The 13,028-nt window shown below is 39.5% G+C and overlaps 1 protein-coding gene across 1 annotated transcript in view; it reads left to right on the forward strand.

The window, feature by feature from the left end:
* The window catches only part of LOC140380623 (CUB and sushi domain-containing protein 1-like), a 357,895-nt gene that overhangs the window by 332,761 nt on the left and 12,106 nt on the right, over positions 1 to 13,028 (forward strand). The window contains exons 58-65 of the mRNA XM_072464482.1: positions 1 to 133; positions 998 to 1,174; positions 1,980 to 2,165; positions 6,388 to 6,564; positions 7,618 to 7,803; positions 12,099 to 12,272; positions 12,688 to 12,754; positions 12,851 to 12,957. The exon at positions 1 to 133 is cut by the window's left edge and continues 56 nt beyond it. Coding sequence (XP_072320583.1) covers positions 1 to 133; positions 998 to 1,174; positions 1,980 to 2,165; positions 6,388 to 6,564; positions 7,618 to 7,803; positions 12,099 to 12,272; positions 12,688 to 12,754; positions 12,851 to 12,957 — 1,207 coding nt within the window. The remainder of the gene's footprint in view (positions 134 to 997; positions 1,175 to 1,979; positions 2,166 to 6,387; positions 6,565 to 7,617; positions 7,804 to 12,098; positions 12,273 to 12,687; positions 12,755 to 12,850; positions 12,958 to 13,028) is intronic.

Consider the following 13,028-nt stretch of genomic DNA (forward strand, 5'->3'; position numbering starts at 1 on the left):
CGTTACCCTGAGGTATTCAGCTACGGAATAACTGTGGCCTTTCACTGTAAGAGAGGCTTTTACCTGCTGGGCTCGGCTCTGCTCACCTGCCAACATGATGGACGATGGGACCGACCAGTCCCACGCTGCCTTGGTATGCTTACACCTACAGCAAAAATAACGCTGAAGAAACTCTTCATTTTACGAAATATAATCAAAATCCAGCTATCTGTTTACAGTACATTCAATACATCAAAAAAGGTGGTAAAGACATGCTATAGCTTCAGGAGACATAACAGAAAAATTGTGTTGGTTTAAGATGGGAAATAGTGCTATAATCATGAAGCAAAGTCCAATGTATAATGAATGAACCATAAAGCTGTAGATGTGTGTGAGTGTGTTTGTGTAAAAGCATGAAGGGAAGTCAAGGAAGGGAGCTTGTGTCTCGGAAGCAATAGCTGTTCTTGTCACCAGGCGACCATGGCTGATAGAAACATACAGATTAAACCAGGAAGCGATAGCAAATAGAAGACTGGTTCAAAAAAAGAGAAAACTGATTACCCAGACAAACAGGACAGCAAAGAGAGGACAGAACATCACAGAGATATAGATGAATAAGGCAGATATAACGGAAGATGTGAAGATAGTGGTGTAGAATCAGACAGAATCGTAATGAGCGCATTGCCTTAAACGTATTGGAAAATGTAGGTGAATAGGATATACATTGGCACATACGTAGGTCTATAGCCTCAAGGTGCAATAATGTAAAAAAAAAAATACAAACATCAAATCACGTGCATGCCTTTACATTGTTCACCACGATTGAAAAAGAAGCAGAGCACATTTTCTATGCTGCTGCAGTGAGCACTCTCCTCCACAGTCCCTCCTGTTACTGTCTCCTGTAGTGTCCCAGCTGCAGACCCTAATGCAGTGCTATCAGCAATCTATAGTTGGATTAGGTCACATTCCCACTAACACCAGTCTGCCTCTCTGCTCTGATCTATCACTCCCCATATAGCCATTTCCTGTGGTGACCCAAGTGTCCCGCCTAATGCAGTGGTGTCTGGGACCCACAGCTGGACGTATGGCTCCGTGCTGCGCTACTCTTGTCTGCCAGGAGGGGTGCTAGTGGGCAACACCACCAAGCATTGTCAGGAGGATGGCACATGGAGTGACGCGCCACCATACTGCACAGGTAAAGAGTTATCACAATGTAAGAATTAGTCTTTCATGAGTGTGTTGTGTTAGAATTAATTTGTATAAATCATGCAAAGAAATTTCAAAGTGAAACAGATTTCTCAGTGTATGTACTAAAATTTACTTTTAAAACGACGGAGGAGGCAAAATTGTCTTGCGTTCAATGTTAACTTAAGTATTAACTAAGTATTGAGTTACTGTCTTTTGTTTATTTTCCCTGCTAACTATCTCACTGCAAGATGCTCGGGTATAAAGAGTTTGTTGCTCTACAGTGGTCGGCTGTGTAGATCAAACAATGTTATAAAGCATTAAGTTCCTCTTTTGGCCTCTGAACGGAACACACAGCAGGGCTGACTCCCCTCTGCAGCTGAGGTCCTCATTGAGATGCAAGGCGCTGTTCCCTGTTAAACTTACAAATCCCCCACCAATGGAATTTAAGCTGCTGAAATTGTGACACGCTCTGTGCTCTTAATGCTGGAACTATTTGGTACTGCGTGAATGCAGAATACAATCAGACAAAGTATAGTATGTGTGTGTGTGTGTGTGTGTGTGTCGCTGTAAAGTGCAGACTCAACTGGCTAAAAATAGATTATTTTATACTCTAACAAACAATGCTTTTAAAATGGATGTGGCCATTAAACTTGAATTGTAATTGTGTTATTTTTAACACCGTGGCCGCGGGAAGATATCACCTTATAACCTTGTTGTTAGTTTCATCACTTAGTGTCTTAGTAGGGGGCCAATGATGCTTCAGTGTGTGTTGTTTTTGGTACATTAGCTTTATGTCTTCTCATCTTGTACAGGTGTGAGTCCAGGTATTTGTGGAGACCCCGGGATGCCTCCACATGGCGCCCGACTCGGAGGAGAAGAGTTTAAAACCAAGAGCCTGCTGCGTTTTAGCTGCGAGGCCGGGTTTAATCTGATTGGCTCTGCTGAGAGAACCTGTCTTCATAATGGCACCTGGAGCGGCACGCAACCTGTGTGTCAAGGTAGGAAATCACAACAACTTCAATGGAGCTTGGGAGGTGAAAGTGAATTATTGATGTAACAAACCTCACAGACATTTCACACTATACTATTTTGGGTATTATGTGGAAAGAGTCATGCATGATTTGTATTGTCAATAATGTTTTTATTCTCTTGTTTTGGCTGTTGTTTTCAAGGACTGTCACAGCAATGTTGCCGCATTGTTTTCTCCCACACCAGCAAACTTTATGTCTGCTCTCACCACATCTATAAAACTCACCGCAGTCTTCCTATAGGATCCTGATAATTTACTATTCCTAAAAAATGCCAAGACCTCTTGATTGCTCCTGATTTAATCATCAATATTTATTACGGGTATTGGTAAAAAATCAATTCACCTAAATATCGCAATACTAATTCTGGTATCGATACTCTAATACCGGCATTGTAATATTTGATGATGTCATGCGTATTAATGAGGTAGCATTAGCCAATTCTTCCAAGAAAGTAGAGGGCACCACTGTGATCTAAGCAACCATTCTGTCAAAGTGTAAATTACCACTTTAAATTATTGTATTTATAAGAAGTGACAAGTGATTTATTCATTTTGGAAACAGTATGTGTCGTGTGTTTCCAAAGTATCAATGCCGTCACTGATTCAGTATCAATACTGATTCATCCATTATATTCACTGAGAATTATTCAGCATCAATACCAGAGAGTGTCTATGGCTGTGTCTTATTTTATGACTCATCAAAACAGGAAATAATTGCTTTAATTTTGTGAAAATCAAAGAAAATTTGTATCAGTATCAAAATATATTGTGAAATATTATATGTGAATCATGATACGTATCTCCAGATTAGTGTTAATGCACACCCCTAGTATTTATTCTCATCATGAGCAAAGATGACCTCACCGTAGTCAGCTTTATCTCCCATCTGTATTGTGTCATTGACTTACTACTGTCTCCTATAATTTGATGAAACATTAAATCTGCCTTCATTATGAATGCTTTTGGGTTCAAAACTTCAGCTCTTTTCAAGTGTGTTTTGTTGAAAGTTCTCACAAGAATTTAAAGACACTTTCTGTTATACTTTTACTTTTTAACAATTAAATGTAATGAACTAGTTTGTATCAGTGTTAGAGTTTGTGCTCTTGTAGCAGAACCTCTCGTAATTATAGGAAGTTCTCTAATGATGATGATAATCATTATGCTATAGCTTAACAGATTTTAGGTGGTTTGTCAAGACACCAAAGACTGCAATACTTTTACGAAGGAGCCTTAATTTCTACAAATTTCTGTTGTGTCCAGAACATTCATTCATTTTCTACCGTTTGTTCCCGTCAGGGGTCGCGGGTGACTGGAGCCTATCCCAGTGACTTTGGGCCTTTTATCCAGAACATTGTGTAATAATTGCACCAAGTTTATAAAAGTAGACACACTTTTATGACACCCACAGTGTTCATGGCTGTTATCCAATACTCAGCTAAATATATAAATGTATTCAAGTCTGTAGCAGTGATTTGTATAATTCAAATGTCAAGAATATAGTCAATAATTTCTATCCCAGTATACAATAAATTCACAGTATTTATTATATTTGAAATTGATTTGGGAATTTATTATTATGTTAATACATACCTACATTCAAAGTGTTTTTGGACTTTAGGCTTTATTAGACAGGACAACTCAGTGTGAAATAGGGATGAGCGTCTTTGGGTCACTGAAAAGCGCTATATAAATAAAAGTTATTATTATTATTATGAGAGAGCGGGGAGGACATGAGGTAAATTGTCCGAGCCGGGATTCAAGCTCATGACACTGGGGCTGGATGCACATGGAGCCTGGCATGTGTGCTGCCGCCTTAACCACTCGACCACCGTGCAGCTGTATATACATTTTCTGTTATGGCAGATATTGGTGCTGTCTCAGCAGCACAAACAGACAAATGCTTCACCAGTGCATTAAATTGTATGTGTGTGTGTTTTTTATCCTTTGATGCTTGGACCTTGGTGAAAAAAAAAAGTATAATAAAAGAATAATTATGATAGGAATAAAGATGAAAGAATGAGAGGGAGGAATCGTCTCGGCAGGTGAGACAGGGTGCAGTGTACAGTGGGTGCCCTTTGTGCTTCTTTCAGTCACCAGCATGGACCTGTTCTAAGTATAGAACACTTCATCCAAAGTTTTATATTTGGCAGAGGAGCTGTCATGTAGGACAGACACAGAACCACTATCAGACCAGGACCAACCCAGACCTAAACCAGGTCTAACACTGACAGGACTCACAGGACCAGAAATGGTTGAGTAGGAAAGGTAAAATGTCAATGGAGACTATTTTGTTGTATTTGCTCTGCTGTTTTTAATGTATTTTGAAAATTGCATTAGTTTACTCATTGAACGAGGTAGATTTACTACAAAGTTTACTAAATCAGATTTCCTAATATTCTTTTAAACTGCTGTTTTGGATTTTCCAAAAAAATACATAATTACCCACAAATGCCCCACACATGCACATTTTTAAAATACTGGTAGTAACTTTTATAATCTAGTTATGATTCATGTAAAAGGAGGCCAATTTTGGCCAATTGAACTTGTAGCTCTCGACCAACTCGGTGCTCTTGAAGTAGCCCCTCAGCCGTAAAAAGGTTGGTTACCCCCGGTGTAGCGCCTTTACTGATCATTCTGCTGACAAATAGACTTTTATTTGCCAGACACTAAAGCAAAAATCTATACACACAATATGTTTGCACTTCTGTATGTGTTTGTGGGCAACCATGATTATTTATGTCTGCATAGCCTTGTTTTTAATTAAGCTAATACTGGTTAAAAGCTGATTCAGAAAGGATGCATCATTTATCACTGAGACATGCTCCAAAAACCTCTGGACACATGCACTCTGCAACACCCGCACACAACAAAACAAGCGAAAATGTTACACACAGATTTACAAACACAAGCTTGGCCTGAGCAGAGCTTTTAAAGGCTCTAACTAATGAGTCCCATCAATAGGTGTCTGATTGTCTGAGGCTGTCAGCTGTCATGAACTTATTAGTGAAATGTGCTTTGGCTGGTTGCTAATTCCTGTCTGCTGTGTTAATGTGCTGTGCCAGCAAACCGTAGATCAATGGCTCACTAGTTTGGACCAGACACGTCTCTGTGTTCCCTTCAGACCAAGTGTGTCCTGCCCTGAGGGCAGGACACACTTGACGCACAACAGGACAGGACATGCACAGGACGCACATGCCCCCATCAGGGTCTTCAAACTAGCCGCTTATACACAGGTTTTGTATGTATGCATGAACAAAAAGTTATGGTTGGAAGGGTAGCCAGTATAAAACTAATTATCTTTGATCACTGCTTTATATAAAGCTAAATTTGAAAATGTGTGTTGAAGATGATACAGATTTTTTTGGCCAGTCACAAACACTAAAAGAGAATGTAGCATCAAAAAGAGCACCATGGGAAATCTATGTTTACTCCATGCTTTATTGTGCAAACCTGAATTACACTTTCAGGCAGAAAACAAAGCAATGCTGGTACTTAGTGTAGACCAGTGGTTCCCAATGTCGGGGGGTCGCAAGGCATCAGCTGAAGGTTATGAAATGACGTGAAAGATGGTGATTTTATATGACACTATTTAATTTAGTTTAAAACTGTATATTTTTGTGAAATTAAGTCAAATTACTTAATAAACACAATTATCCTGATTTTAAATGTTTTGCAATGTGATTTAGTAGTGGGGGCCCCGGGTGGGTTGCATGGATACAGAACCCCTGATATAGAAATTTAGTGTGTGGTAATAATCTTAATAATTGTAATAACTACAGCAGCACTTTCCTATGACAACTCATACAGTTTGTGTACCATTTATGGATATTTAATATAACTAAAAGCAAGCTGCAGCTACTATTCCCATTTAGGCTGACTGCCTAATGCATTGTTCAGTTATTCTTTGTAGTCTCACTGGGTTCTATAGATGTATGACAACCTTTATCACACAGTCGAAATGCTGTCGTACATCTGCCAATCAGTCTGGGCACCTTTCCAACAACTTTGGGTCATTAATCAGAAGTAGTGCCTCCGGAATATATTGAATAGTATTTGCCGCAAGAGTCAAACGATGATCTCTTTATTCAACATCCAGCTGATCAGCCCGAGTGACAGCCCAGCAGCTTTGCTTGTAGCGGGATTCTCATTCTGATTAATCACCACTGTTAAACATTTTTGTCACATTTTAGCTGTTTCCTGTGGCAATCCTGGCACCCCGGCACATGGCAGAATCATCTTTAGCGACGGCATCACCTTTGGCAGCTCTGTGGCATACTCATGCTGGGATGGCTTTAAAACATCTGGCCTGACCACCAGACACTGCACAACCAATGGGACCTGGACAGGGCAACCTCCAGATTGCACAGGTAGGATTGCTCTTTAGAAGTACTTAACAGTGATTACACAGTATCACTTCATCAAAGTGCATAGTCAAACTGCAAGAGGATAGATTGTCATCAAAGTTAAAAGTGCACTATGCAACCTTTCTGGTGTGGGGTCTGCCATCTGCTTGTCTACATGGAGATGTTATTGCTTTCCACATCCATCACTAGACGTATCTCTCTTGCATTAATTTAACTATAGCTGTTATGTTTTGCTTTGGAAAAAGTGCCATTCTTACTGTGTTGTCTCCATGAAGAAAAGAACGCTGTTGACCCTCCACCAGAAAAGTTACACATTGCACTTTTTAATGTGTTATATATATATGCTACTGTAAAACCTTTTAAACATTTCCAAATCTGCAGTTAATGTAAAGTGTTCTTGGGTGTTCTTGGGTAACAAACTGCAGGTTATTGACAGTTCTGGCACAATACACGGGGCCTTACCACTTGTTGTGGCTCTAAAAAACAACATTAGGATTAGAAAAGTCAGACAGGTGATTATTAGGTTACTGATTCAAGGCCTGATTTAAGCCAATACTCCGTTTGAGGCGAACACTTCATTTGTTTATGATTTGAAATTGTGAAAAACATAATTAAAGTGAATAAACCAGTCTGCATCTTCTAGCCTCATTCTACATCAGTATTTCCAAGACACGCTGCTGTTGATGCATAAGAGGGATGTGAAAGAGTAAACATAAATAGTGAATCGACAGATTGGTATGCTCCAGTGCAGGTATTTTGAAAGGCATTTCAGCTTCAGCACAGAAACCGACTGTGTTTTTGGAGAAAGATCGTAGGAGGTTGATAAAGCTCTTTATATTCTGTGCGAAATGGCTCTAGGGAAGTCTGAGGAGACAGTGTGTGAAGGTTAAGGAGGAGGTGGCCAGGCAGGAATGGCTAAAAACATCAGCTTTCATTAAATCGTGTGTGTTAAGTTCACCCACGCTGTAGTACACATTTGACAAGGAGTCTTACAGCCAACCTTGTAAAAAGTACACGATTTTGGACATAATCAATGTGCTTGTTTCTATTCTACAGTGATCAGTTGTGGAGACCCTGGACCTATTGCCAATGGAGTTTATTTAGGAAGTGATTTTACCTTCAACCACTCAGTCACGTATCGCTGTAACCCTGGACACTTGATGGAACATCAAGGACTTTGTCGTAATATATTACTCTGCACTAAAGATGGGACCTGGAATCAGACCAAACCCAGCTGTAAAGGTAAGAACACATTTAAATACATGCAAAACAGAAGAAACCCACAGTAATTTGTTTTGCCTTGGGTTGAATGACACTGATGCAATCATAACTACATGTGCCAGTCCCTAAAGCCTGGATGAAAAGTATGTTTCTGCAGAAGTATGAGGAAAAATATGAAGAATTGGCTGGCAGTGTCTGTAAAATGTGTAGTTTTTGGCTGCATAAAGCATCCAATCATTTGAGCGCTACTTTTTACTTTTAGCCACAAATACAATATGAACCCACAAAGCTTTGATTGCAGACACAAGTGGATTGTGGGCACAAGAGATTTAAGATTGAGAAAAATATTGTTTTGTTGGTAAAACAACACCTTTCATCTTTTTCTTTTTGGGAGTGTCTGCGCCGCTATTTGACCGCGTTTTAGCGCCGTTTTAGACCGCGCTGGGTTAATGTTAGGGTTAGGGTTAAGGTTAAGGTTAGGGTTAGGGCCATGAGGCTATAACGGGCTATAAGGGAAATGCCGCGGTCCCTGAAACTGCGCGGCCATTTGACCGCACCACGGCTCTCCAGCCACGGCCTTTCTTTTTTAGTGAACATTCTGTTACCTATCCAGAGACTCTGTATGGATAGGGCGTTATTAACAGTTATTAACTAAATGCTACAGGAGACATTGATGACTAGACCTGGTGTTATTTCGGACCACATCAGATTAAGCCTGTTCAAAATGTAAAAAAGTTGAGGAGTCATTATACCTTTTGTTTTCCTTTATCAAACTTAAGGGCTTAGCTTTACATTATAATTACACCGAAATATTGGTGTACTCAAAAACAAATGTCACATAAAGCCAGAAAAACACTAATTAGTGAAACATTTCAGCAGCGCAACCACTAGCGACGTAAATAAACAACATGCAAAAACGTTCAGACTGGCCTCATAAAAACAGCTTGTAGCATTATCATTACATTGCCTCTTCTACATCGCAGAGGAGGTAAATTAACAGTGCACCTTTGACATAACTAAATATTAAATTACAGTGGGGTACAGAGGATAGATTTATAGAGTAATTTATTCTAAAGTGAGTATCATAACAGCCTGTGTCAGTGCAGCTCTGATATTCCACAACAGCAAAAGGTTGGAATGTTTCCTGAGATCCGCCCTGCCATTCCTTCCCACAAAGAGAAAAGTCCTGCTGCGGTTGCACTGGCTTTGAACTGAGATGGAAAAAAAAGAAAAGGCTACTGAGACAGCGCGGTGCAGGCACGGGGAGGCAAGTGGAATAAGATTGTGTGATAGAAATGAGTGTTTCTCTATTCTTCTTGCCAGTATTTAACAATCCCCAGTCAACAAAAAAAAACACATTGACAGCATAAAGCCATGAATGTGCAGCTTTATGACTTAAATAATAAATCAAGTAAGATCAAATGATAACATTGTGGTGAAGATATAGATAGAGTAGCCGTAATGAATCAATATGCTAATCTAGGATAAACCAAACACACCAGCTTAAGACCAGACCCAAAAATAAAGCATGAGAAGCACAGATTTCCAACTAACAAACTTGTGAATAGAATGATTGGATGTTTGCATGAATCTGAAATATTCATTGACCCACAGCTGACCAAGCATTATCTGTCAGCGATTTGCCTCACGCTATCATTGAAAAACATGTATAATGTCTTTTGCCTCAGATTTACAGAGTTGTGGCCCGAGCTGCCTCTTAGTCCTCTTTGTTATATTTTCCTTTCTTTGTTTGACATGAACTTACAGACAGACCATGTGTTTCTGTGATTGGTCAATCACATTCATCAGAAATTGCGGGGAGAGAGTTCGGTTCCAGGCTAATATTATGTGTGTATTATATAAAAGCCACTCAGACAACAATAGCAAAGGCTCACATGACACATTTTATCAAACTGCTATAAAAACGTTGCTTGATTTGCTGGATTTGAAAGAGATTGTGAAATTTAATTTGACAAGCCATCTTCTTAAGACCAGACTAACAAAAAGGTGTTATATATTCTTGAATCTAAAAACATATTGCTATAAAAGGGAGAAAGCCAGAGGACAGTCAAATTATACAGGAGGGTACAAGATGTAGCTTGGAGCACTAAAGGACACAAAATACAAGTAATCCTGAGATTAGGTTTGGGGTTGGAGGAAAAATGGGAGGACTGGATGTCAATGGCTGTGAAAAGGAAGGAAGAAAGGATAATGTGACAAGGCATTAGTAGCCCTTCAAGAGAGAGAGAGAGAGAGAGAGAGAGAGAGAGAGAGAGAGAGAGAGAGAGAGAGACCTGTAAACATAAAGCTGAGGAAGAGAATTAAGACTATACGATGTGTTGGGGGGTGGTAAACTGAAGAAACCAAGTTTGCCCAAAGAAACCATCATTACTGGATACATGCAGTATAACGCTTATATTGCACTTTTTCCATTAGGGATTACACTTGCTGCAGGATACCACTTCAAATGTGGGTAGAAGGGTGACCTCCTCAAATTGTAGAAAAAGTTGAAAGTGGTTGAATGTGATGGACATGAAGGGACGGACTCTGGATATTTTTCATAATATTAATAATAATTTTAATTACACCATATGATTTTTAGTTTGGAATATCAAAAGTGCCAACATATTAAAACCCAGAATGCCAGTACATCTAAAAATCTTTCACTTTTATACAGCTGAAGTGGCGTCAATGAAAATGTGGTTTTAGTTCTAAAGCTGGAACCTATTAAGTTGTATAAAAGATTGAATGGAAAGTACAAGTTCATTAAAGTTTGCTGTTTTATATCAAACCAGAAATACAGAGTGTTTTTTGAGCACAAGGAGCTGAAACCACTGAGGTTAGGTTATTTTGACCCCTTTTAAATTAAACCGAAAAGTTCAGGAGCAAACTCTCTTTGTTTGTTTGAATGCCTATTAGCTGTTGGCAAATAGTTAGAATTTCAGGGGTTTTCAAATGTTTGATGTTTGAAAGTCTACATTTACTTTACCTAATTTGGTATTTTTTACTTATTTTATGAAGAGAAGTTGCTGTGTACCATCCAAATGTAAACATGATTGGAAGAAGTTGTCCTATATTGCATTTTTTTTCTGTGATGCATTGGTCCGGTAAGTCTGCCTATCACATCTCCAATGCCTTTATGCGCGTGTGTATTTACCTGTGTGTGTGTGTGTGTGTGTGTGTGTTCGCTGCAAATTCATAGCTGAGCGAATAGACCGTGAAAGCATCTGTCTCCTGATTAGATGGGTATTACACTGACTTTATTAAATGGTTGAAACCGTGCAGATGGTTATCATTATCTTGGGGAGTCAGAGCCCCTCGTACACGCAGATGTTTATCACAGGCCTATGAAGCTATAAGCCCTCATGTCTCCGGTCATACAACGTTAAGTGATGTGCAGTCCTGGGAAGGTGGGTAGACATTAGCATATATAATTTTGTATAATGTTTTTAATTTAATATAGCTGTAATTGTTTGTAATTGTTAGTTGTTAGTGAAGTAAACTGTTGTTATAAAATCAGGTTTCCAAGTAGTGCTGGTTTACTACTAATCCCTCACATTGTGCAAGTGGTGGTCTCACATTAAGAGTCAAGAAACAGCATTTTTTCATCAAATCCAACATTTACATTTGTCTGTATGGGACAGAATGATACATTATACACTGAGTCCTTATTACCAAAGCAAGACCAACTTATGTTTAAAACATTTTATTAAAAGAGTTAACTGTTTTGTTTTTGAGAATCTGATGTTATGTAAGCTGACGATTTGGAGACTTAACGTGTCTTAAATGACAGAGCTGTTTGACACTTGAAAATTCAGTCTCATGCTGCCAGTTTGGGATTTTTGCACCCCTGTGTGTACTTATACGTATCCCGCCTTCGCAGGGGGCTTGGTTTTTACTAGACACGTGCTGATATTGACCTAAGTTCAGCGCAACCCACTGAGCATTAGATGGCACATACAAAACGATTAAACAAAATACAAAAATCTGATAAATTTCAGAGCAAAGCCGTGTGTGATTGTCAGAGCTGTGTATATGTATCCAGCCACTGAAGCGTGCGTCTTCATATGGTCGTCACTCATAAATGCTTGAGCACAGCTGTATTTGCATAATCTAAAGACAAGCACCTGGCAGACAGGGAGTGTAAACTTTATGTACACACTATGCTTTCCAGTACCAATGAAATAGTAAAACCAGTGCCAAATTTTGAAGAAACCCCCCTGCTGTGAAACTCCAGCTGCTCTGGCGGGTTCGTTCTGTTTCATGTGATTCGATATCAGTGGGTGATGTGCCATGTTTTTGTATGTTTATCGTAGTGATCCACTGTGGACCTCCGACTCAAATCCTCCATGGTAAAGTTGAGGGAAGTGACAACTTGTGGGGCTCCAGCGTCAGCTACAGCTGTTTCCATGGTTACCAGCTGTCCTCTCCCGCTGTGCTGACGTGTGAAGGGAACGGGACGTGGACCGGAGACGTACCTCAGTGTCAGCGTAAGTCTGCGGCTGGAGCTGTCTATTAACTGGTGCTAATCTCCTACCATAGAAAATAGAACCACTAATATTGCCTTTCTCAACACATACAATCATGATCATTATTTTATTATTGCATTTGTCAAAATATACATTATTGCCTGCTTGAAATTGCTTTTGTACATTCTGCATAGGTAACTGATTAACTTGTCAACATAAATACATGAATAAATAAATAAAATAATCGCAACAATATATTTTAAATGAATATGTAAAATTAGCTACATATTCTGCACTACAAAAATATAAACCTTAGACCTGCAAATACTGATTTACATGATGACAAGTAGAACAATGATAAATCTCACTTTTAAGTAGTTTTACTTTCACTTTGAGGCTGGGTATTGTGTCCTAACCTTGTTGTCCCCTCTGTCAGCTGTCCTCTGTGGTGACCCTGGCTCTCCGGGTGGGGGGTCCAGAGAAGGAAACGTCTTCACCTACAGGTTAGTGTGGGATTTTTGTCAGTAGTGAGATGTGGGTAAATGTGTCCAAATATCCACTTTGTAATCTCTAACATTGTTATTGTTGTGCGCCCTCAGGTCAGAGGTGAGGTTCTACTGCCAGGCCCCGTACCTGCTGGTTGGCTCTGTGTCAAGAGTGTGTCAAGCTGATGGCATCTGGAGTGGACAGCAGCCGGCCTGCATAGGTAAATAAAGTGCTGAAACAGCAGTGCATCTTTTTAGCTCCTAGTTTTAGTATTCTAGTCAATGCTTTATT

The sequence above is a fragment of the Eucyclogobius newberryi genome, unplaced genomic scaffold (genome assembly GCF_026437365.1).
Source record: "Eucyclogobius newberryi isolate DKJ021-1_F unplaced genomic scaffold, fEucNew1.0.hap1 SCAF_5, whole genome shotgun sequence".
NCBI lineage: Eukaryota > Metazoa > Chordata > Actinopteri > Gobiiformes > Gobiidae > Eucyclogobius > Eucyclogobius newberryi.